Source organism: Lytechinus variegatus, chromosome 3 (genome assembly GCF_018143015.1).
Source record: "Lytechinus variegatus isolate NC3 chromosome 3, Lvar_3.0, whole genome shotgun sequence".
Taxonomy (NCBI): domain Eukaryota; kingdom Metazoa; phylum Echinodermata; class Echinoidea; order Temnopleuroida; family Toxopneustidae; genus Lytechinus; species Lytechinus variegatus.
In genome coordinates, this window is record NC_054742.1 from 14,928,748 (window position 1) to 14,955,988 (window position 27,241).

Genomic DNA, 27,241 nt, shown 5'->3' on the forward strand with positions numbered 1-27,241 from the left:
TTTATTCCTATTTCTTATTATGATATCAAGGATTCATTTCTTGATATCAAGAAATAGGAATAAATGATAAAACGGCTCGCCATACGCCCCTATATTAGGGGTCATTCCCAGGGGGGTGCAGTTACATTGACGGGGTCATTGCAGAACACTAACGTCCCCCAGGGTCGATCGGATTGTTATTACCATTAAGGGTCTATCCTATCAATGCTACCTATGCAGTGCGGTGCGGTTTCCAATCCGGCTTTCGCGAGTGAGCTCTCTCCGTAATTACGTGTCTTTGATAAGGCAATTCAAAGTCTGAAAAGTTAGTTGGCTGCAAGTTATAGTGCAGCGCAGGTACTAGGTGTCAGTCAATGTTCATTTCATACGAATAATTCGAGGATGTCATACCGACCGGCTGGCTATGAGGATGAGTATGATAGTAGTGACTCTGACGACTACTACTTTGGAGGAAGTAATTCAGCGAAATCGCAGGTAAACATTTATTTTTTTTATTCTGCTTGCAGTTACCGGTACGGCGCTCGTACGGTACCGTACGCGGGAGGACACGTGTTGTTGTAAAACACTAGTGGGATAGGGCAGCGGGAAATCCTCTGCGAGATTCGTGGATCACATTCTACGGCTCAGGCGATGGTTCTTGATCAATCCAGGCCAGGCAGCTCCCGCCCGCTTCCCGGGAGCGGGAGCCCAGGAGCTCGCCGTGCATTTACTCATATTTAGGCATTATCGTGATACATGTATAGGGAACCACCGTTCACTTCATACAGCAGCGCTTTATTCCAGTCACACGCACGGTTCCCTATTTCCACCTCCATTCACTGTCTTTGTACACAATGCACAAGTGCGCGTACACAAATCTACGAGTGGTTCCCAAAACCACGATTTGGCCCATATTTACTCACGGGACTAGGGTAGATTGTGGTCACAATAACTGTCTCAGAAATAAAATTGAGGAAACAGAAATTATGATTTATGAACTTTACTTACCGTGATTCACCCAAGGCCTAGCCTGGAGGCTTCTAGAGAGTAAAAATCATTTACTAACGTAAGCCACTGCTATATGGTAGTGGATCGTATTACCGAACACTTCATGAATTCAATCATATCAAAAACATTATTCTCATAAAATTCACCAAACTTTAACCAAAAATATACAATTACCTACAAAATATAAATATGTAAAAAAATTGATGAAATCGTTTTTCCTTTTGACGATATTAGCTTCCAATCGGACCCCTCTCCACATGTGAAATATTTTGGTCACTTGAAAAAGGTATCGTATTACCGAACGTGTGTTTTCTATGGGAAAAGTTGAGAAAACAACAAAATCACTGATGAGCTATTTTGACCATATTTTATTATTTTTAGAATATTAAAGGGGAAGTTCACCCAGAAAAAAACTTTGTTGTAAAAATAGCAGAAAAAATAGTAAAAAATATTGGTGAAGGTTTGAGGAAAATCCGTTAAAGAGTAAGAGCGATATTAGAGTTCAAAGTTTTGGATTTGTGACATCATAAACGAGCAGCTGCCCTATGTGTTATGTAATATAAAATGCATGAATTTAAAATTTTGTATGGTTCCTGATGACTCAATTTTGTTTTCTATTCATGGTCAGGTGTGAAATGATTTGTCTATTGATATACAAAAGGTACAGTGAAAACCATTTTCAATTTTCTGAGAAAATAACATTTCATTGATTTTTTACCATTCGCTATGTAGGAATGCTGCTCGCATATGACGTCACAAATCAAATAATTGAAATTCTAATAACTTTTTAATTAGTTGATGAATTTTTCTCAAACCTTCGGCAATATTTCTTATTATTTTTTCTGCTATTTTTACAATAAACTTTTTGTCAGGGTGAACTTCCCCTTTAAGACTTTGAAAATGTGTTTTTGACCATTTTTCATCATCTTTCTATTCAAGTTCCCTTTGGAAGGATGTTGCAAAGAATTGAGCGTATGAAATTATTCGGTAATACAAGGCCGATCGGTAATACAATCACTCACGATACTACCCTGGTCCCTGCCTGTGGGGAATCTATAGGTAGGACTATGGTATGCCAATGTTGTTTGTACAGAGCACACACTTTAAAAAATCATTAAAATATCACTTTTGTGACCAAAATAACTAATTTCCATACAGTTGCAATTTATTTTTCATTAGTAACTTGGGATTAATTTTTGTATTCACCAGAGCGCTCAAAAACTTGAATTTTGGGCATATTTTTTTGTATGCCCTCTATTGGTGGAAAGTAATATGGCAAGAAAATTTTCATTTTTTGATCTCTATTTTTAATTAAGAAAAAAATAATTTAAAGAATCAAATTTAAATAAGAGTCAAGTTGTATGAATAATAGGTGTATTGGAAACTGTCAGTGTAAAAAAATCAAGCATTTGCCCCAAAGAAAAAGAGAAAATAAGCCAAACATTGCCACCCTTATTTTGCCACACACGGAGATATAAGTGAGAACAAGGTTATAATCATAACCTTGTTTATTGAATGAGTGACGTAAGCTTACTCTCATACGAAGCCAGGTCTTCCTGGTCATTGACCCACACGACGGAAGCCACAACCTGAAACTTTCACCCCCGAAATTTATACTTTCCTTCGAAAAGATCTAGCCCTAAATCATGTACATGGGATAAACTTCATGTCCGACATTTCTACACTCGTTATTTTTTTAACAAGAATTCATAAAAAAAAAAAATTAAAAAATATTGTGAAAAGACGGAAGAGACTTGCCCGATGTTTACGCCGCAATCTTGCTTCCTATTGTTCTTCGCCAACGTTACCCGACGCACGCGTCTCTTCCTGCTTTTCACAATATTTTTCTCATTTTTTAAAATGAATTCTTGTTCAAAAAATAACAACGAGACGAGAGTGTAGAAATGTCGGACATGAAGTCCTATCCCATGTACATGATTTAGGGCCAGATCTTATAGAAGGAAAGTAGAAATCTCGGGGGTGAAAATTTCAGGTTTTGGCTTCCGTCGTGTGGGTCAATGACCAGGAAGACCTGGCTTTGTATGAGAGTAAGCTTACGTTAGTAAATGATTTTTGTCTCACCTGCGAAGCAGAGTGAGACTATAGGCGCCGCTTTTCCGACGGCGGTGGCGGCGGCGGCGTCAACATCAAATCTTAACCTGAGGTTAAGTTTTTGAAATGACGTCATAACTTAGAAAATGTATGGACCTAGTTCATAAAACTTGGCCATAAGGTTAATCAAGTATCACTGAACATCCTATTAGAGTTTCATGTCACATGACCAAGGTCAAAGGTCATTTAGGGTCAATGAACTTTGGCCGAAATGGGGATATCCAAGGCTCCACATTAACTTTTTTTGGTGGTGGCCCGTTTCGGGCCACCAAAACCTTCAAATAAATTTTTTTGGTGGCCCACTAATAAGGTTTGGTGGCCCGAAAAATATAAAGAAAAACATTAATTAAAAATGAATAAAACAAGCTGAAATATTCTGAAATAACACGTACCACTATTCTTTGTACATCTTGTATGTAAATCGTGCTTGCTGTTATTTTACTTTGCTTATTTTGTGGTAATATATATATTGTTCTATCATTGTAAATATGAAATGATTGAAAGAGAATAAAAGAATTGTATTGTTCCCAGGTTGTGTAGATTTTTAATCTCCGTATAGACACATACTCATGATGATAAAGTAAATAGTGCATATCAAACTCAGATAGATTTACAAAACAATGATTTTTCCTTTCTTCCTTTTTGATTGTTAAACCTAGATTATGCAGGCCCCAAATCGAGTTTATTTTCTCTTTTCCAGCATATTATAGCAGGAGAAAATCACATGCTGCAGAATAAGAACAATGTGTAAAAGGGGGAAATAAACAAAAATAATTTTTAGAATAGTATTGAAAAAAGAAAACAAAAATTGTAAAAATGAATACGGTAAGTGAAATAAAACAAAAGAAAAAATGAAGAAAGAAAAAAACAAAGAACAGGTCATAAAAAAAAAATTTGAGAAAAAACGAAAGAAAATTTAAGAAAAATAAATAAAACAAAATTATCAAAAAATGGGGGAAATTATTATTATTCAGTAGAAACATGTTCTTTAATCAGGCATTTTCAATGGGAAGGGGTATAAATGGTTTAATCACAGAAAAAAATGAAAGAAAAAAATAAAATGGCAAAAGTTATCTGGAAAAAACAGTGAGAAAATTCCTTCCCTATATTTGACAAAATGATGGGAAAAAAATCACATGTCATATCAATGAAATGCCTTCCCAAAGTATTTACTTCCGTAAGAATGGTTTAAGAAGTCATTTGTAAACAAGAAAGAAAGAGCTGCCTATTTATTTTTGGCTCAAAGAGACACAGCTTCGAAATATACCAAACATCAACATACATACTAATGCACATACGGGACTGTGATGTACTCACCTATGTGTTTTATGTGTATTGATGCATTTGGAAATCGGTCTTTTTGAGTCAAAAGAGAGGTCATTATTCCTCCTTTTAATGCTTGCAATTAATCAGGTTTCAGTAATATGGACTGTAGAAGGGCATTTCATTGGTGTAAAATGTGACTTTGACGTAGATTTCCAAAGTTCTGGGGAAGATTTCTTAGCAGTAACATTTCGTATCACAGCTCCCTGGGTCTGAATAGTCTGCTCGTGCACAGCTAGCTGCATTGGTTTCATGCATGCAAAGCTCAGCCAGACAGCCGGTGCGGCCGGCTGAATAATAGTTACTGTATGCTAGCGGTAGGCCTACATACTGTCATGACTATGCAATCTTTGTGTGTGTGTATTTGTGTGTAGATTAACAAAAAAGGCGCATGACGAATTGGCTTGCAATTTTAACTGTAGAAGGTTGATAAATGCATGCAAAATCGGGAGAAAAATTGCGCTACTTTGAAAATTATTGGTTGCCCGATTCGGGCCACCAAAACTTAACATTTTTTCAATAATGGTTGCCCGAGATGAATTTTTTGTGGCCCCGGGCCACCGCTAATGTCGAGCCTTGGGATATCTGTTGAATTCCCATCATAACTTTGAAAGTTTATGGATCTGATTCATGAAACTTGGACATAATAGTAATCAAGCATCACTGAACATTTTGTGCAAGTTTCAGGTCTCATGATTAAGGTCAAAGGTCATTTAGGGTCAATGAACTTTGGCCGAATCGGGGGTATCTGTTGAATTACCATCATAACTTTGAAAGTTTATTGGTCTAGTACATTAAACTTGGACATTAGAGTAATCAAGTATCTCTGAACATCCTGTGCGCGTTTCAGGTCACATGACCAAGGTCAAAAGGTCAATGAACTTTGGCCGAATTGGGTGTATCTGTTGAATTACCATCATAACTTTGAAAGTTTATGGATCTGATTCATGAAACTTGTACATAAGAGTAATCAAGTATCACTGAACATCCTGTGCGAGTTTCAGGTCACATGATCAAGGTCAAAGGTCATGTAAGGTCAATGAACTTTGGCCATGTTGGGGTTTTTTGTTGAATAACCATCATATCTCTAAGTTTATTGGTCTAGTTCATAAAAAGTGGACATAAGAGTAACCATGTATCACTGAACATCTTGTGCGAGTTAGATTAGTATTCAAAGTCAGCACTGCTGCTATATTGAACCGCGTGATGCAGGTGAGACGGCCAGAGGCATTCCACTTGTTACTCTCTAGAAGCCGCCTGGCTACCAAGGCCAGGGTTCATTACCATCCTGCCTGTGGGGGCCAAATTCGCTATTGTGCCCAAGCGCCATTAAAACTGCTCAGCCCAACGAAAATTATTATTGCTAGATGTGCGCAGAGCTACCAAGCATTTTGGACTCTTGTTCATCCCCTCAAATCTCTGTCTCATGCAACTATCACAGCCTATCCCTATATACATTGTACACAATGACTGATCTCACTCAGATTCACAGAAAATCTCACGCATAGCTGGTCTTTGAACTTGGCATCTCTGCGTGCGTAAGAGCATGGGCGACCGTAACCCAGGGGCTTACCATGTAGTTGACCATACTCAAGGGACTAGCGTGATTTATGGTCTAAATATTTCTCCAAATGAATTGTGAAAAGAGAAATTATGCACTTACCATGATTGTATGGATGAAGGTCTAACGAGTGGCAGTTTTCCTGACATCTGGGCACAGACTGGAACCTCAAAAAACGAAAAGTTCTCTCCTACCCCCGTCTCGATGGGCCATTTTTGTTATGAATTGTAACAAAAATCCATGATGGATTCAAAAATAAAATTCTGAAATGGCTGCTAGTACTTAAAGCGGACATAGCTCATTTCATTCTGCCCTGGCAGAAGTGATTTTTATGTCTGAACCACTGGTTTCAAGGGTCAAATAATATATTAGGATAAGTAGTCTGTTATGTCCAAAAATGGAAGATGGCTTCCAAAACATGATCTTTGAAATTGGCTGCTGATACTTAAAGAGGACATAGCTCATTTCATATAGACCTGGGAGATGTGATTTTTGGTGTCTAAACCACTGGCTTCAAGGGTCAATTAATTAGAATCTATGCCACTTTCAGTATCAGCAGCCATTTTAGAATCAATTTTTGGAAGCCATCTTGGATTTTGGTCATACCAGACCACTGACTGTCCTTAAAATTTGTCCTAATGTATTATTTTGACCCTTGAATCCAGTGGTTTAGACACCAAAATGGCATCTCCCACTCCCAGGCCGATTTGAAACAAACTATGTCTGCTTTAAAACAACAGCAGTCAATTTAGAATCAATTTTTGGAAGCCAACATAGATTTTTTGAAATACCAGACCACTGGCTGTCCTTAGCTTGTCCCAATGTTCTAATTCTCCATTAAAACCATTAAATAGAAACCAAATTAAAGCCATTTATGTAAGCAATAGATGTATTGTGGATTTTTTATTCATTGGCAGCCATTTTGGGCACCATCTTGGATTTTCCTGGTACCCTGGAGTGCTAATATTCACTGTAACTTGTATCAATGAATTTGTTTACCCACTGGACCATGGAATATGAACCGAAGTACGACTATAGGGTGGATGAGTGAGTTACATCCATTTACAGTGAATGGCGGCCATCTTGGACGCCATCTTGAAAATAACTACTGTCCTGTATGCAGATTTTGGTAGATTTTTGTCTCGCCTGCGTAGCGGAGCGAGACATAGGTATCACTATTTCTGGCGTCGGCGTCATCGTCAACAATTGTGTTGTACACCCAATAACTTTCTACAGCTTCGAGGTGGGATCACCATATTCATACCAGAGGTCCATCTCGTGAAAGCACAGGTCAAGTTCGAATATGAGTTGAATTTGAATAAGGTCAAAGGTCAATGAACTTTCCATGACTGGCACTGTGCTATGTTGTACATGTACACCCAATAACTTTCTACAGCTTTGAGGTGGGAGCACCAAATTCATACCAGAGGTCCATCTCCTGAAGGCACAGGTCAAGTTCGAATATGAGTCGAATTTGAATAAGGTCAAAGGTCAATGAACTTTCCATGACTGGCACTGTGCTGTGCTGTATATCCAATAACTTTCTACAGCTTGGAGGTGGGATCACCAAATTCATACCAGAGGTCCATCTCCTGAAGGCACAGGTCAAGTTCGAATATGAGTCGAATTTGAATAAGGTCAAAGGTCAATGAACTTTTATGACTGGCACTGTGCTGTGCTGTATATCCAATAACTTTCTACAGCTTCGAGGTGGGATCACCAAATTCATACCAGAGGTCCATCTCCTGAAGGCACAGGTCAAGTTCGAATGAGTCGAATTTGAATAAGGTTAAAGGTCAAAGGTCAATGAACTTTCCATGACTGGCACTGTGCTGTGTTGTACACCCAATAACTTTCTCTAGCTTCGAGGTGGGATCACCAAATTCATACCAGAGGTCCATCTCCTGAAGGCACAGGTCAAGTTCGAATATGAGTCGAATTTGAATAAGGTCAAAGGTCAATGAACTTTTCATGACTGGCACTGTGCTGTGTTGTACACCCAATAACTTTCTACAGCTTTGAGGTGGGATCACCAAATTCATACCAGAGGTCCATCTCCTGAAGGCACAGGTCAAGTTCGAATGAGTCGAATTTGAATAAGGTCAAAGAACTTTCCATGACTGGCACTGTGCTGTCTTGTACACCCAATAACTTTCTATAGCTTTGAGATGGGATCACCAAATTCATACCAGAGGTCCATCTCCTGAAGGCACAGGTCAAGTTCGAATATGAGTCGAATTTGAATAAGGTCAAAGGTCAAAGGTCAATGAACTTTCCATGACTGGCACTGTGCTGTGTTGTACACCCAATAACTTTCTATAGCTTCGAGATGGGATCGCCAAATTCATACCAGAGGTCCATCTCCTGAAGGCACAGGTCAAGTTCGAATGAGTCGAATTTGAATAAGGGTAAAGGTCAAAGGTCAATGAACTTTCCATGACTGGCACTGTGCTGTGTTGTACACCCAATAACTTTCTACAGCTTCGAGGTGGGATCACCAAATTCATACCAGAGGTCCATCTCCTGAAGGCACAGGTCAACTTCGAATATGAGTCTAATTTGAATGAGGTCAAAGGTCAATGAACTTTCCATGACTGGCACTGTGCTGTGTTGTACACCCAATAACTTTCTACAGCTTCGAGGTAGGATTGCCAAATTCATACAAGAGGTCCATCTTTTGAAGGTGCAGGTCAAGTTCGAATGTGAGTTGAATTTGATTAAGGTCAAAGGTCTATGAACATTTTACTTCAGAACTCAGTACTCTCTATACTTGAACCAGATTTTGTATTTTACTTGTTTATTCTTTAAAAGCTGTTGTTGTTATTTATTTAATGAGCTATAGTTCTCGGCACCATTTATAATATTCACACAAATTTGCCAAAGGTACAATAGAAAAGCTGTCAAAGTTTTCACTCACATTATTATGAATTACATTCTTTTTCACTAACATTCATTTCCTTACTTCCATGGAAATCATTATAGCTTCATAGTATTAACAGCATTCTTAGTGTTATCTCATTTCAAAGTAGGCCTAAAGCATTATTGCATATGTGAACTGTCAGAACCACAATTCACCCCCTAAACTGCTGACAGCCTCGGAAGTCATATAGCATAGTTTTGACATACATTCTCTTCATGACTGCAATATGCAGGCGAGACAACGCTTGGCGTTTGCCTTGTTAGTATGCTTTTCCTGAGGTAATTTATACTGCAAGAGATCATTTGTTGCAATTTGCTCCAGGTCAAACCATATATTGACCCGTCTACCCGGTAAGCGGAGGATAATCTGAACTTGGTGTTTTCTACATATGTATGTGTGGTTGAGTGAGATACACACAGACACTTATACCTGCTTACCTGGACATCCCCAGGGGATTTGTGTGTGGCACTGTGGCTTTATAATTGTTCAAGTCATTTAAAATTTTGATGTTATTTTCTTGTAGCTTTTTTTGTTATTGAGCCAATTACTATGGTCCTGTAGGACATGTGCAAACTGGGAAGTTTGTTTAATCCCTTTTCATTGGTCTTTCTTTTTCCATTTTGTGATTCTGAAACTGAATGATGTGAGGGCCTATCTGTGATTGAACCAATCTCTTAATGACATGTCCTTGAAGTTACAGTAGCCTGTGTAAAATATATTGTTCATTTGACTGACTGGAATTTGTGCAGTGCCCTTGTAAAGTTTGATCAGTTTCTTTTGGAACCCAATTATATGCTTACATATAGCTCAAAATTACAGGATTTGATCTTTGCAGAAAGCTTTAATACAGTCATGGTAGAAACTGAAACCAATTCTGTAGTTTCAAGTCAAGAATTCTAATTCAAAGCAACTTGTCACTGATGAGATACATGTACCTGTGTAGTAGGCCACATCATAAATGAGTGGATTTGTATGTGATTTTCCTTCAAATGAAAATTTGTTTTATTATTTTGGAATGATTGATGATTTCTAATGAACTTTGTGCTTTACAGCTTTCCAGTAATACTCAGCTCTTTTGAAAATTCAGCATTTATATGATTTGAAAGGAAATAATTGGTTTTACACTGCAAAAATTCCGGTGGTGATGTAACACCAGCCCAGAATCTATATATGTCCACACCAGAGAAGTATTGAATCGACACCAGTTTGGAATCAAACCGATGCTGTTTTAATACTAATTTGTGTTGTAACACCTTTCTGGTGTTAGACCAAAATGAAATTGGTGTTGTGTAACACTTCTCTGGTGTGGACATATACAGTGCATCCCACAAAAAATGAAACTGAGATTTATTGATGATTTATCATAACTTAATTACAAATTCAATAGACAAATGACCTACCATTGTAAAGCTTAGAATCTCCTCTTTTATCCGAAATTACTTAGATTATTTCTCATTCACGTATGAGTGAGCAAAAACAATTTGAAGAGGAGATACCAAAAAGTCATTTGACAGGCTGTATCTGGGTTTCGAAAAGAAAACCACATTTTCAAAAAGTTCGATATCTGCTCTTTAATCAATTTGATACCTCAATTTCAGAAAATAGCAAATTTATTTGGTTATTTGAAATAAGGCTTGAATTTCAGTAATTTCATAAAATTAAGAGGTACTACATGCTAGCGTTCAAACTCACTTGACACTCTGTTTTGTTATTGATCAGCCATGAATTAAGTCTTTTGTTAACGATGCGAAAGCTTCTGTGGGAAACCGGTGAAAACACGTTTATTTAATGAAATTATGGAAAAACAAGTATTATTTCGAGGGAACATAACTTTTTTACTTCTTGACCATTTTTTGTGACTAAGGTATCAAATAAAAGAGCAGATATTGAACTTTTTAGGCATGTGATTTTCTTTTTTAAATTCAGATACCCCCTGCCAAATGACTTTTTGGTATCTCCTCTTCAAATTATTTTTGCTCACTCGTACGTGAATGAGAAATAATCTAAGTAATTTCGGATGAAAGAGGAGATTCTAAGCTTTAAAATGGTAGGTCATTTGTCTATTGTATTTGTGATTAAGTTATGATAAATCATCACTTAATCTCGGTTTCGTTTTTTCTGGGACGCACTGTATAGATTCTAGGCTGATGTTAAATCAACACCGGAGTTTTTGCAGTGTAACATATGCATAGCTAGTAGAATACAGATTCACCAAGTTCTGATGTGATTTTCAATTTTCAGTCAGTATTTTCCCTCTTGCAAAGGGTTGCTGAAGTCTCATGCCATGATGACATTCACTCTTTCCCCTTCTTTCTCTCTTGAGCTTCCTTCTTATTAAGACCAATTTTCTTGATCGTCGTAAGTTCTTCAAGATGAAGACACTCTTCTCACTACCTTCCTAAATCTAGTTTACTGGAAACTAGTTAAACGTGTAGTGAGAAACTGAGAATGGTCGAAGTGATCTTCCAAACCGGTTCAGAAAACCACCTTGTGATGTCGTTTTCAAGATCACTTTGCTTCGTTAAACTGGTTTTAGCAAGTGAGGACCCAACTGTTCTTCGGGAAGCGATCTTCAAAAATGATTGCTTTACATGAAGTGATTTTGAAAACCACTTTCATGTGATCAAGTGGGAATGCTAGCAAAGTGATATAGTAATACCCAGAATGCCACGATGACACTCACAGTCTCACACCCCTTTCATAAAACCATCCTCCAATTATCCGCCTAAGAGTTATGTGGATAATTCATTAAAAATTGCATTCACAAACTCCGAAAATAACCTGCACTTTTTTTACGAGCGCTCGACCTGAAAAGGCGGATACATGTAATTGTCATGGCAACTGCACATGCCCCCTCCGATGGGGTTGCGTTGGAAAAGGGTGACCTTGTGACCGCACCATGGCAATTATCCGCATTACTTTGGAAATGCGTTCATTAAGTCAAAATCTGGTCCCGATGCTGCTATCATGCGGATAATTGAAGCATCGAAATAATGCGGATAACACTGGTCTTGCTCCGATCTTACGACCAAATTATGCGGATAATGTCTGCATAATTGGGTTTATAAAAGGGGTATCACTCCTTCCACTTCTTTCTCTCTTGAGCTTCTTCCTCATTCACACTAATTTTTTTGGGGGGGTTTACTTTCCTTCTTCACCACATAATAGTAATACCCAGGGTTTCAGCATATATATCATAGGGTGCGTTTATTCAACACTTTTTTACCCTAGAATCATGATTCAAATCACGATTCTGCAGAATCACGATTGCGTTTAGTCGAAAGTGGAAATAAACTTCTTTCAAATCACAAACATGAAACACGGAAAAAGGGGCGTTTGGAAAGACGTTTCTGTAGAATCACGAACGAAAAAGGTCGTATAAACAATATCGTGATTTGAATCATGATTCTATGACGTCATTGTGTCGTGCTTCTTCCGGGTTCGACTCAAAGGCGCTCGCTGTGTTTCATGCAGGTTAATTTTCGTGTAGCAGTATTGCCAGTGTACTAGTACCGGTATATACCAATTGTCACGTGCATTTAGGAATTATCATTCTGTGTATTGTACCCCCGGGGTTGTACTGTAGATTTGTATATTTCGTTGTTTTCATCAATCATATCCTCAAGTTCCAAAGGCACAAATTGGACTGACGACGAACTCAGGGCTCTGCTTGTGCTTTGGCCTGAAGCAAAAGCATCCCTTACCGGCGGCGCTTGCGAGGGAGGGATTTCTACGGAGATGTGGCACCGCCTGTCGAGACAAAATTAACAGAATTTGTGCCCAGTACTACGGCTACCGAACACCATTTTCGATGAACCGACAAGATTTAATACAAGTAAACAAAAACAATACGAGGTACAATACACGGAATTCTGGAAGTAAAAGATTTATTTTTCGGAAGCCGGGTAAACGTTGCACAAACGATCGCGCGTTAGCTCGAGCGGCAGCAAAAATCTAGCAGCCGACTTGAAGTTAGAAACGCGCGAAAATGTTGACCTATACTTCCTGGGTCAAACTGCGCACTGTGATGCGCACTGGATCGGCCCGAATTCAGGGAGAAACAGCGTTAGAAAGATGGTCGTATAAACGCTGATTCTGTCGGATCGTGATTCATGTTGCTGTTTTGAATTATGATTCAAATCATGATTCTGGGTTGAGGTCACATAAACGCAGCCATAGTCTTCCAAGGTTAAGACATTTCCAGGGTCATTTCTAATCCATTTGTGTGTATATTTCTGTTTTGTGACTTGCAGGGTAATGGAACCACAGGAACTAATGGAAACATGGGAGGTTTTGGGATGGCAACTCCTTCAAAAGTCCAGAGGGACCAACAAGGGTCACCTATCGTTCTAGATGACTTCAAGACAGCTGCTTCTAGGGGCAAGCTAGAAGAGGTGCAGGAATTCATTGAGAGGGGTAGAGTAGTTTTCTATAATATTCAGTCTTTGTATCAAAACCACATGTACAGAGTTGGGTGAATTTTTTTTCATTTGAACTCAGCATGGTATCCATTTTGTGTGTGTTTTTGCATGGATGCCACTTTTCCATCTTTTTCCCTGCTATCTGTCTTATTTCAGTATTTCTGACTTTTCCTGTTTTCTGTGTATTAAAAAAATCGGAAAGTCCTCCTTTTTTCCCCCTCTTTCTCTTGATTGTGATGCATGTCGATCGACGGAGTGAGAGATATTTTTTCCACGAGATATTTGCTATTATACAGTACATCATAAACGCGCGCACTACCCACTATGTTCATTGAGTTATGCTTTTATCAAGGCTTTCCGATTAGAATTCTTGATATTCTGGCCAATCAATGTGAGCGACAAGTTCCGAATGCACCCACATAGACAAGCGCAAAGCAGCGGCACGAATCGCGATATAATAGTGACTGGTAAATACATCTGTAAGGATGATGACATCAACCAAGATGGCAACTTACGATGACCAACGAAAGGATCGAGGATGACTGTTTGGATCATCATTTGAAAGGAATTAGCGGTAACTGCGGTCTAAGGTACGATGTTTCTGAATTTTCTATATTTTCTTGTAAATTTGGATATAATTATTTACTTATAATGTGACATTTTATGAACAAAAAAAATAATGATCCAAAAATCAGGTCTGACGAATGTTGGATCTAACGTTATGGCTCCCTGGGTTAGCTGATACGTTGTCTTTACGTACGGGGCAACAACTCTTCAGTCTATGTATTTGTGAGTGGAGCCAACGCGGTTCAGTGGAACAACCAAAATACAGACACTGAAGCTTTTGGTCTAGCGTTCTAGGAGCAAAACACAACAACTAACTACTGTCAGTTTTTTACCTGTGTCCATCCCAAAATTTAAGGTGGATTCCCCCCCCCTAATTTTTTTGGCTTCTGCCGCCAATGCCCCAATTCACTGTTCTTGGACACTTTCCCTGCCCGCAATAGGTTTCATTATTTTTGGAGGACACCTAGTGGCATCCCAGTGCCATGCATAATGAATTTGGTTTGACCAGGCTATTAAACATGATAATAATTGTTATGAAATGAAGTTCTGCTTCCATTGCAGTAATGAATTTATTCAGCTGGAGCCCCAAGTTTCGATGGAGATTTTAAGCTGAATTAGTATATCATTGATCTCATAATCTGATGACCTGGGTTCAAACTCAAGTCACCTGTAACCCTTTGGTGTAAAAGCATTCTTCAGAGAGATTATCCAACATTTTTTTTTATGTATGAACTCTACTAGACATGAGCAGCATTCTATAAAAAGAAACAAAGTGGAAATAAAAGTGAAATTAGGACCAATCAAACAGGATGGACATTGTTTATTTGATGAGATCTGTAAAAATAAAATATGAAAGGAAGTCACTGTAAACATGTGACTGAGGTTGTTTGTGAAGGAGAGAAAGCTAGAAAAACACATGTAGAAAGGGGGGTTGTGTGTACCTTCCCATTTACAAATTAGGATTAGACTTTTGAAATAATATTGCATCACTAGGTGGTTTCAATCCACTTTGAAGTTCCTCAGTTTCAGATATTTTCTGATTTGCCATGACAAGGCTCCACATTAACTTTTTTTGGTGGTGGCCCGTTCGGGCCACCAAAACCTTCAAATAATTTTTTTTGGTGGCCCATTAGTAAAGTTTGGTGGCCCGAAAAATATGAAGAAAAACATTAATTTAAAATGAATAAAACAAATTGAAATATTCTGCAGTCACTGACAGTAACACGTACCACTATTCTTTTTACATCTTGTCTGTAAATCGTGCTTGCTGTTATTTTACTTTGCTTATTTTGTGGTAATATATAAATTGTTCTATCATTGTAAATATGAAATGATTGGAAGAGAATAAAAGAATTGTATTGTTCCCAGGTTGTGGACTTTCAATCTCCGTATCGACACACACTCATAATGGTAAAGTAAATAAATAGTGCATATAGCAAACTCAGATAGATTTACAAAACAATTATTTTTCCTTTCTTCCTTTTTGATCATAAAACCTAGATTATGCAGGCCCCAAATCCAGTTTATTTTCTCTTTTCCAGCATATTATAGCAGGAGAAAATCACAGAAAAATATGCTGCAGAATTAGAACAATGTGTAAAAGGGGGAAATAAACAAAAATCATTTTTAGAATAGTATACTGAAAAAAGAAATCAAAAATTGTAAAAAATGAATAAGTGAAATAAAACAAAAGAAAAAATGAAGAAAGAAAAAACAAAGAACAGGAAAAAAACATTTGAGAAAAAACAAAAGAAAATGTAAGAAAAATGAATAAGACAAAATTATCAAAAAATGGGGAAAATTATTATTATTATTCAGTAGAAACATGTTCTTTAATCAGGCATATTCAATGGGAAGGGGTATGAATAGTTTAATCACTGTAAAAAAAAATGAGAAAACGGCAAAAATTATCTGGAAAAAACAGTGAGAAAATTCCTTCCCTATATTTGACAAAATGATGGAAAAATTCACATTTCATATCAATGAAATGCCTTCCCAAAGTATTTACTTCCTTAAGAGTGGTTTGAGAAGTCATTTGTAAACAAGAAAGAAAGAAGCTGTCTATTTATTTTTGGCTAGAAGAGACACAGCTTCGAAATAAACCAAATATCAACATACATACAAATGCACATACGGGACTGTGATGTACTCACCTATGTGTTTTATGTGTATTTGGAAATCGGTCTTTTTGAGTCAAAAGAGAGGTCATAATTCCTCCTTTTAATGCTTGCAGATAATCAGGTTTCAGTAATACGGACTGTAGAAGGGCATTTCATTGGTGTAAAATGTGACTTTGACGTAGATTTTCAGGGTTCTGGGGAAGATTTCTTAGCAGTAACATTTCGTATCACAGCTCCCTGAGTCTGAATAGTCTGCTCGCGCACAGCTACATGTAGCTGCATGCAGTGGTTTCATGCACTCAAAGCTCAGCCATACAGCCGGCAAGGCCGGCTGAATAATAGTTACTGTATGCTAGCGGTAGGCCTACGTACTGTCATGACTATGCAATCTTTGTATGTGTGTATTTGTGTGTAGATTAATAAAAAAGGTGCATGACGAATTGGCTTGCAATTTGAACTGTACAAAGTTGATAAATACATGCAAAATCGGGAGAAAAATTGCGCTACTTTGAAAATTATTGGTTGCCCGATTCGGGCCACCAAAACTTAACATTTTTTCAATAATGGTTGCCCGAGATGAATTTTTGGTGGCCCCGGGCCACCGCTAATGTCCAGCCTTTTCCATGACCATAAAATATCGGGTATTACCGCGATACATGTAATATCCCAGAAAGAAAATACTCCTGAATAGTAAGTACTAGTCAAAACAATGAGATCTTTCGCAGGGATTTGTATTTTGGCAGTGTGAAAGCAAATTACAGGACTTTTTTTATTTGAGTACAGACTCCATGAGTGGCTGCTGAGCTAGTTATTTTGAATCTTGCGTATTGCCTGTTTATCAGACCATACTGTGCATTTCCCGAATTGCATGTTTCTGGGCAGTATGAATGCAGGAATAATTATCATGTATTTTTAAGCCTGAAAAAGTTTTAATGATTTAACAGGGATTCTTGTGATCGAGGGAGTATGAAACCACCTCATCAAGGCTTAAACTATTATAATTTTGAACAGATAAAGTAAAATCAGTCCTACATGTACCTGAAAATGTCATCAAAATCAGACTAACATTGCATTTAAAATGTTTGCATTATTTTGGTGAAACAGTTTTTTTTTTCGTTTTTGGTTGCTACCCCTAACTCTGAATAATAATGCAATTTTAGTGTATACACAGTTTATTACATGTGCATTTTATCTTTGTATCATGCTTGTCTTTATGCACGGTTTTACTGAGGGCACTTGAAAATATATTGCAAGTGAACTGAAGAGTACGAAAGTGCCAGCGCCAGAAAGTCTCCTGTTCAGGAGATAAGTGGCATGAAAGTAAAACTGTTACATACATTGTATAGTGGTATTGTAAACAGGAACATTATATAGTGCTTGTTTGATGCTATTAACAGAAATTAATTGTCTGTTTCAATTAAGTTAAGCCTGAGTCATATCGATTATTTTGAAAACCGGTGTTCGACAGCTCTAATTCGATCGAACATCGATGCATCGAATATTGAAGGCGGGGAAAATTTAGTCTTTTGTTTTTGCGTCGATGCGATGCGCTTTGCATATGCACTACGTACTGACGGTATGCGCTGGCGTTGGCCGGGTGAGCGTTGCACAAGCAGATGACAGCAAAGTTCGTTTGTATTTTCCATGATCACAAAACACACAAAAAGGCCGGGGACCAAAGCAGAATTCTTCCCAAAATATCTTCAACAATGATATTTGCAGATGACAACATATAAGTTTAAAATGAAACAATAATAAAGACATGAATCATGCAGAGTCGATCCGAATGATTTTCGGTCAACTAGCATTCACAGTCCATTCACCAGCCCCGTCCGCAGCTCCGTACACTCACTCTGCCGAAACGACAGGCGTGCTTGACGTCAGCGCCAGCAAACAAGTGCAATCAACGGAGAGCGCTGTAACTTGCCTGAGATTGTGTAGTTTGATCCAAAATGAGCTCCAAATAAATTTATGGGAATAAATACGTAATTTTCTCTGGATGGTCATTTGAATTGCTATTCAATGCTGATATAACGATTGTGAGGAAAGATTGTGGAATATGAGTTATGACGATGTTCGAGAATTAATCCTGATAATGACAATCCAGTTTTTTAGACGCAATTGAGCATGCGATCAAAATGAATACGAATGTTTCGAATCGAACCCTAAATTCATCTAAATTATTACGATTTAACAAGATTTTATGGTCATACTAAGAATATTGACGATGTCAGCAAAGTATGTTATGTTCATATGGAAGAATTAATACTGGCTGGATTATTTCTATTGTTATTCCATCTCTAGACGTCTCCTCCAAGCTCCGAGAAAATAAGCACAATGCACATGCGTGTTTGATGACGTATGACATATTTTTCCATTCATGAAATCAGAGCCCAAAGTTGGGCACAAACTAGCTTCAAATTGATGGGGAAAAAAAAATCAAACACAATTTTCTCTGTTTTGCCATGTAAAATGTTGCTGAGAACAATTATTTTCTTCAATTCAGGTGTTGCAGTGGACTGCATGTTAAAAGCAGGTTGGACTGCTCTGATGTATGCAGCAAGTTGTGGTCAAGCTGAGATGGTCAAATATCTGCTAGATCAGGGAGCTAATCCAGATTTCAACAAGGCATCTTGTTAGTATCATACCCTACTCATGCTACTCTCTCATTCTATATTCACTTTCTCTTTTAAGTTTACTATATAGAATAAAAACTGGATTCCAAAGAAGCTGGTTAAATTTTACAGGGGCACTGCACAAATTCTACTCCGTCAAAATGAACAATTTTGTTACGCAGGTTAGTTTCAATAATCTTTACTAAGCACATGTCAAGCCAATCACTTAAACATGCATTTTAAGGACATGTTTGATAAACTGGGAAGTTTGTTTTGTTTTCATTGGTATTGTGCCATTTTGTGACGTTGGATTTTGAAACCAGTTGAAGTGATGGGCTATACCCTGTCTGTGGCGCGAACCAATCTCTGAATTATTGAATGTTCATTCTGACTGAGTGGAATTTGTGCAGTGCCCTTGTAAAGTTTGATCAGTTTCTTTTGGAATCTAGTTTATTTACCTTGACCTTTTATTTAAATACCTTCGTGTACAGATGGGCAGTTCCACGGTAACGGAGTGACATTCAGAAACAATTTTTTTTTTGCATTCAAACAAAGATACATGTATCACCCATATTTCAATAGTTATTTGCAAAGAAATGGTACCTGACAGTAGTTGCTGAAACCCACTTTTCAAAATAATTTAATACATTTGTTATTTTGATCCGCTGAATTAATGAGATATGAATATTCTTAAACATGGTTACGGAGTGACGCAAAAGGACATGCATATTTGAGGAGAAAACATATTGCTAAAACTCTGTGAATTTTGGATTGCTATCATAATTTTAATTCATTTATTGGATTGTATGTTCTAGCTTTAGTATGCTGCATTACATTAAAAAATTGGTGTATTATTTCATTTATTATGACTAAAACCGTAAACCCATACCCGGTTACAGAGTGACGGTTACAGAGTGACATCAGAAATATCCACTCACAGGCAACATAAAATGAACTTATATTTCAAAATTTTTGTTTGATATGATGTAAAATGATGACCTAAAATTTTACGAAACAAGCAATAGTTTTCTGTTGAATTGAAATTAAGTAAAAAACAATCTATGTAGTCCAGTGTATAGAATTTCTTGTATTGTTGCTATTTTTGTTCCCCTTTTGTGTAGTCCGTATGTGTATGAGTTTTGATAGAAAAATTTGATCCAGATTTGAAATACAGCCAATTTGGAAAATGTCCACTTTTGCTTGGAATTGCCCAAATGCATCTGCAACAGTTTATGTGTCTTGATATATTTTCACTTATTTTTTCTTGGCTAATAGCCTACATGTATTCAGTAATCTTTCTTAAGTTACCGTTCCCCTCTCTCTCTCTCTTACTAGTTATCTAACTTAATTCTCAAATTTACTATTGTTCTTCGTGATATAAAGGTAATATTTTGGGAAATAGGAAATACTGTATTGTTTGATAGTGTTTTAAGATATTTTCATTATTTGAAAATAAAATTACTGACTGTATTTAAGCCTGTGTGCATATTGATTTATTTTATGATTTATTTCAGTCATGTATAGTCCTCTGATGGCTGTGTGTTCCAGTAACCTACCTGAGAGGTCTATTTTAGAATGCTTGACACTCCTAACTGATCGCGGTGCAGATGTTAATACTCATGAAAAGTAAGTCCATGCCCCTGTTACACAAAGCTTTGAGATCAGGGATTCAGACAAATTGGGCAAGAGTGTTCGTTTCAATATGAAAAAAATCCTCTTAGGGTAGGATTTATACCAGAGATTTATCCTTTTACATTGATTTTTGTCTCGCCCACCAGAGGTGAAGGCGAGACTTAGGGATCCAAATGTTGTCTGTCGTCCGTCCGTCACAATCCAAATGACACATAACTCCACAACCGTAAGTCGCTTTTCAACCAAACTTGGGTGGTAGATGGATTTGGGCGACCTGTGTAATTTGCTGCAGTCGGAGGTCACATGGTAAGGTCAAAGATCATTTTCAGGTCAACATTAAAGTTTACATGCAGGTCAACATTAAGGTTTAAATGCAAGACTCTATTATGACACCTAACTCCACAACCGTAAGTCACTTTTCAACCAAATTTATATAGTAGATGGACTTGGGGGAACTGCATGTGATGCTGCAGTCAGAGGTCACATGGTTAGGTCAAAGGTCATTTTCAGGTCAGTGGTAAAGTTTACATGCAAGACTCTCTTATGACACCTAACTCAGCAACCATAAGTCACTTTTCAACAAATCTTGGATGGTAGATGTACTTAGGCGTCCTGCATGTTATGCTGCAGTCAGAGGTCACATGGTAAGGTCAAAGGTCATTTTCAGGTCAGCAATAAAGTTTACGTGCAAGGCTCTTATGACAAGTGTTATTCCATCCCAGTCATTTCACAATGAAGTTTTGATACAATTCTGTTGCGTGCCCTCGCAAATCACAATATTTCTGGTTATTTTCATAAGTGGGCGAGACACAAAATCGCTTTTGCCTTGTTAATTCTGTCTGTTTACGTTGAACACTTCTTCAATTTCAGAGGAAAGAATCAGCCATTTTCGGAGAGGATTATGTGTAGTTTTGGCCCAAAATGAAACAAGAAAGTGTGTCAGTTGGCAGGCATTTCCTGAACTAATTGTATGCAACTTAATTGAGTTGGCTTGTTTTCCTTAACCTTTCCTAATCCTATATGTACATGAATTTTGAGGTATATGTCAGAGTAATTAATTGTTCTCCTTGACTCACAAATTTTACTACTCATTCACTCTTGTGCAATCAATATTTAGAACTTTTTCTAGTTGATAAGTGTTTGCCAAATACAATTTAAAGCTTCTGCCAATTTATACAAAATGATGAAACGGCATGTTCATTGATCTGTGTGTATAGGTAGACCATGTACTTGAATTTTACAAAGTTTTAACAAAAGCATGAATAGGGGAAGGTGGGGTAAGTTGTGACACTTTTTGCATTTTGCATGCCAGATTTGATATGAATAATAATATTCTAGAAATAAGTACCTAGCCTTTAGCTTTGATTCTTGGGAAATGTTTTTCACCTATATATAACTTTCTACCCCCACACTGAAAGTCATTGTGACCTTTGAAAAAAACAATGTCAAATGGTTCAACTTGCCCCATCTATGAGGTAAATTGTGCCATGTTCTGGGGTAAGTTGAGCCACAAAAACTATGTACAAAATGTATGCGGGAAGAGCCATTGTGTCAATCTTATCATTTTAAGTCTTTTTAACTTGCTAATTCTCTATAAATACTAACATCCTCTAAAGGTAAAAGAAATGTCATGTGAATTCACACATTTCTGCCTGTATATCAATGACTTTTTAAAGTTTTTTTTTTTATTACCATAAGAATTACTATGGCTCAACTTGCCCCATGTTGAATGGCTCATATTACCCCAGTCCTAACTTAATGCAATATTTTCACATCCACACATTTCTTATGCATCCATCATCTAAAAGACTATGACAAGAATGAGAATCCATAGCTGGACTAAGAATATTGTTCTTATTTCTTTATCATATCAAAGACATGTGCGGATGAAAAGCACTTATCTATTTCACACCCTTTTTTACTTTTTTTTGCTGAAATTTGTATTTTTCCCTCTAAAAAATTAAGTTCTGTTTCAAAGTTGAAAACAATGTGGTGGGGTTAAGGATTATGTAATGGGTCATCAAATACATGACACCACCACAATGTCTGACTCATTCATTATTGGCCTGGGGGTGGTGGCTCAACTTGCCCTTTTGCTCATCTTATCCCACCTTCCCCTACTGCACTTCAGTTTAGTATCATTGATTGTTTACACAATTATTTACATAGCAAATTATATGTACCTTATATATCTGGCTTATTTACTCACAGGTACATGTATTTATTAAAAGTTCAATTAAAATTGCACTTCATGCAAAGTGGCCATCTAGGAAAACCCATTATTTTTGGTTATTTAGGAGCCGCTTTTCTGACGACGGCAACGTCGACATTGAAAGCTTAACCTTGGTTAAGTTTTTGAAATGTCATCATAACTTAGAAAGTATATGGATCTAGTTCATAAAACTTAGACATAAGGGTAATGAAGTATTACTGGACTTTCTGTTAAGGTCATTTGGGGTCAATGAACTTAGACGTTGTTGGGGAATCAATATCGAAATCTTAACCAAGTTTAAGTTTTTGAAATGTTGTCATAACTTCCAAAGTATATGGACCTAGTTCATAAAACTTAAACATAAGGGTAATAGTGTATCCTGCCTGAGTTTCATGTCACATGATTAAGGTCAAACGTCACTTAGAGTCAACAAACTTTGGCCATGTTAGGGTTATTTGAGGAATTGTCATCATAACTTTAGAAGTTTATGAATCTAGTTCATGATACTTGAACATGAGAGCAACCATGTATTCCTAAATATCATGCACGAGTTCCAGGTCACATGACCAAGGTTAAAGGTCACTAAGGGTCAATGAACTTTGGCCATATTGGGGGTATTTGAGGAATTGTCATCATAACTTTGAAATTTTAGTGATCTAGTTCATGAAACTTGGACACAAGAGCAATCTCCTGGAACATCCTGTGCTAGATTCAAGTCACATGATCAAGGTCAAAGGTCATTTAGGGTCAGCAAACTTTGGTAATGTTAGGGGTATTTGTGGAATTGTCACCATAACTTTAAAAGTCTATGGATTTAGTTCATGAAACTTGGATATCAGAGCAGCAATGTATCCCTGAATACCCTGTGTGTGTTTCAGGAACATGGCCAAGATCAAAGGTCACTTAAAGGTCAATGAACTCTGGCCAAGTAGGGAATATGTGTTGAATTGGCATAACTAAGGAAGTTTATGGTACTTGCTTATGAAACATCGACATAAGGATAATCAAGTATGAATGATGGTTTTGCACGTCTTATGTCACATGATCATGGTCAAAGGTCATTTTGGGTCAATGGACATAATATTTTATTATCATATTAGTGTTTGTTTTCTTGTGTGAATGATTATTCTTTAGCTGTTTTTCAAAGAAAGCACTGCTGCTATATCGAATTGCTTAATGCAGGCGAGACTGCCAGAGGCGTTCCACTTGTTTAGTAGAAATATCAGCCTGATAAAGTCATTTTAATTTTGACTTTATTTCGTGTGGAATAAAATCTTTTGGACTAGCATAAGTGATGCCTTGATGGAAATTGTTCAAGATTGAAGATTCATCTTGATATTTTTGTGGAAGAACCATGGTGTAGTGGTTCTGACACTCGCCTTGTAAACAGAGATTTGTGTGTTTGAATCTCATCACGGTCTAGCGTCCTTTGGCAAGGCGTTGATCCAGTTCCACTCTCGACCCAGGTGCTAAGTGGGTTCTCAGTAGGATGCGAAGATATTGTATGTTTGAATTTGTCAGCGCCATAATAAGGCTGCAATGAATGCAAGGAATACACTCCAGGGAGTGGAAATTGTCCACTTTTCGTGCGGGATCAAAATGAATCCAATGACCGGGGTAATAATATGCTGTAAAGCGCTTTGAGCCATTCTGGGAAAAGTGCTATATAAAAATTGGCTATAAAGGGCGTGTACAAGAGCTTAATACTCCTAATTATGTTGTCATAGGTCAGGATTTATTAACCCAGGAGCTCACCGTGTATTTACCCATACTCACAGGACTAAGTAGATTACGGTAAAAATATCTAGCAAAATAAATTGTGAAACAGAAATTATGCACTTTCCACGATTATATGGATGAAGGTCTGTCATATGGCAGTACCCTGACATCGAGGCACAGATTAGAACCTCAAAAAACCAAAAAGTTTTGTCGTGATAACTCTCCTAATTATTTCAAAATTCATAACAAAATGGCTGATCTGAGACTGGGGTAAAAGGAGACTCCCAGTGGTTCGGAAATTATTGATGTTTGTTTAGGGGGAGGGGACTTACTTTTTTTGTTGTGTATTGATCAAGTTCATGAAACTTGGATATATGGGGAATGGTGCATTACTGAAGACCCTGCCTGAGTTTAAGGTCACATGACAAATGCAAAAGGTCATTTAGGGTCAACAAACTTTGGCTATGTTGGGGGTATTTGTGAAATTGTCGTAAAATTTTAAAGATCTAGTTGAAACTTGTATCCCTGAATATCCTGTGCAAGTTTCAGGCACATGAGCAAGGCTAAAGGTCATTTAAGGTCAATGAACTTTGTTAATATTGGGGTTATTTGTGAAATTGTCATCATAACTTACAAACTTTATGGATCTAGTTCTTGAAACAGACATAAGGGTAATGAAGTATGAATGATTGTCTTTAGTCACATGGTCAATGTCAAAGGTGATTTTGGGTAAATGGACATAGTATTTTATTATCATATGAATGTTTTCTTTTGCGAATTATTATTCTGTAGTTGTTTTCAAAATCCGCACAATTTGCGTAATGCAGGCGAGACTGCTAGAGATGTTCCACTTTTTTTCTTCATGCTTCTTTTATTTTGATACCTCTCACATTCATTCATTATTATTTTCTTATGAATATCAGGAAGTGTTCTATATTGGTCTGTGCCATAAAAATATTTTTCCCTAATCTAATTTTTCATTGACCTGCTAAACAGTTATTGGCTGAAGCTCATTACTGTGTTCAAATAGAATTAAATGAATGTATGAAATAAATTTTCAAATATTTTCTTAAAAGCCTCTATTGCTATTGATAAATTTATGGAGCTCTTTGATCTTCATTTCTTGTTTAACTCTTGTTCCTTGTTTTAAAAACTTAGATTTTGTTTTATATTTATATTGACTTGTGATCGAGATGTTGATGCATGGTATTTGCCAAATGTTTTCATCAGTTCTATTCATTGGAACTAACACAGGAAATGACTATCAGTTCAAGCTGGCAGATATGATCCCTAGCTTGGTTTCCTGTCAGCTAGTCAGTGTTACTGTATATCAGACTCTCTCCATTAGATTTAATGTGGGACCTCCTTTATTTTACTTTAAAAACAAAAACAGGAGGCATAAGAGTGATTGACCCCCAAATCACAATTCAGAACAGGTCTGTTTGTATTAAAGAGAACAGAATCTGACATTCCGTAAAAGACCTTATTCACACAAAATAACAGTGTAAAGGGATCATGTTACAGTTAACTACTCTTAATTCAGTCATTTTCCATACTATTATGTAAATACAACAAATTAAAATTGATGCATGAAATATTCTTTCCTATGCCCTTAGACTCACAAAATTTAGATCACCACGTTCCATTGCCACCTAGAAGTTTTTTGTTTTTTATTTATTTATTTATTTTGGGGGCCTGGGATTTGAAAGATGATTATTTAAAAAAAAGGGTAACTAAACTAGTAAGGTTAAATCATAAGTGGATAAAATAATAAAGAGATGTAGCCCCTACTTCTAACAATTTTGCCAGAAATTGAGTATTGCTACTTTTTTAGATAATAGGTATATGATTGAAATTTAGTCCCCTATGTTGCTTATTTGAAGCTTTTGTCCATGACCATTTCCAAGTTGACTTTCACCTTTGATATTTCAAAAGGTGGTTTCAGACCGCCTCGAAGTTCGGCAGTTCCAGGTATTTTGGTAATGTGAAAGCAAACTACGCATAATTTCCCCAAAAGAAAATACCTGCTAAATAGTAAGTACTCAGACCATACTGTGCATGCTCGTAACTTCAGGAACTTATCCCGAAAGGTATGTTTCAGGGCGGTGTGAATGCAGGAATAATTAATGGGTATTTTTTAGCCTAAAAAGGTTCTTGTAATTGAATGGGGATTCTTATGATCGAGGCGGTTTGAAACCACCTATTGATGCTTGACTCTTCCCTTTATAATGATAACAGTAAGTTTGGTGTCATTCAGATAGTAATCAATTTTAATCTATGGATGATATTGCTTACCCTTGTCATGAATTATTTGGCATTTTGCCTACAATGTGTGACAATCCTGCATTATGTATTGAAATCTGGCAGGATTACCATAATACTAGTCAAGGTCATGTAGAATTGAGTGCTAATGCACAGCAGGACGGAAAGTGCTTACTTGCTGAAGTTTACATTCCACCGAGAATGCAATTTCACAATGGGTTCTTTTATTTCTTAAAATTTGTATTGCATTTTGGAAATATACACCTTAAAAGCATGAACCTTTTAATTTGTAAAAAAAATTGTATCTGAAATTATTAGGTGATATTGGTTTTGCAAGAATAAAAAAAATTGCATTTTTAATGCATTTGCTCATTTTGGAGTTTTGTGAATTGATTCAATTTGCATTTTATCAGTATTGTAAGTGACTGTATGCATACATTCTGGGCTATGTTCAAAAGTTTGGTCACAAAAGATAAATGGATGTAAGAAAATTTGTTGGCTTGGGATAATGATACATTCTAATATTTTTGAGAAAGATTTCCACATAATTGCAGGTTAGTGGAAACTCCAAATATTTTGTGATTTGGGACACTGTTGAGAAACTCAAGCTCTATTCTGTATGCTCTTTTCCTTTCCATGAAGAACATAGGTATTAAAACACATTTTATCCTGCTTGCGTACCAGCTCGTTGCCAGTGTAAGGAAGCCAAACAACTTACATGAAATGATGTTTTTCCTGTAAAGTTTCCTCTCTTACAATCATCAAGTTGAAGTTCTGAAAACTCATAAAA

At 36.9% G+C, this 27,241-nt stretch overlaps 1 protein-coding gene across 2 annotated transcripts in view; it reads left to right on the plus strand.

Annotated features, from left to right (window-relative positions):
• The first annotated feature begins 233 nt into the window (after nt 1–233).
• LOC121410302 (ankyrin repeat, SAM and basic leucine zipper domain-containing protein 1-like) overlaps nt 234–27,241 on the plus strand; it is a 50,360-nt gene continuing 23,352 nt past the window's right edge. For both annotated transcript variants that reach the window (XM_041602296.1, XM_041602297.1), the window contains exons 1-4: nt 234–474; nt 13,157–13,319; nt 18,518–18,646; nt 20,141–20,252. In XM_041602296.1, the coding sequence (XP_041458230.1) occupies nt 382–474; nt 13,157–13,319; nt 18,518–18,646; nt 20,141–20,252 (497 nt within the window). In that variant the 5' untranslated portion in view covers nt 234–381. The remainder of the gene's footprint in view (nt 475–13,156; nt 13,320–18,517; nt 18,647–20,140; nt 20,253–27,241) is intronic.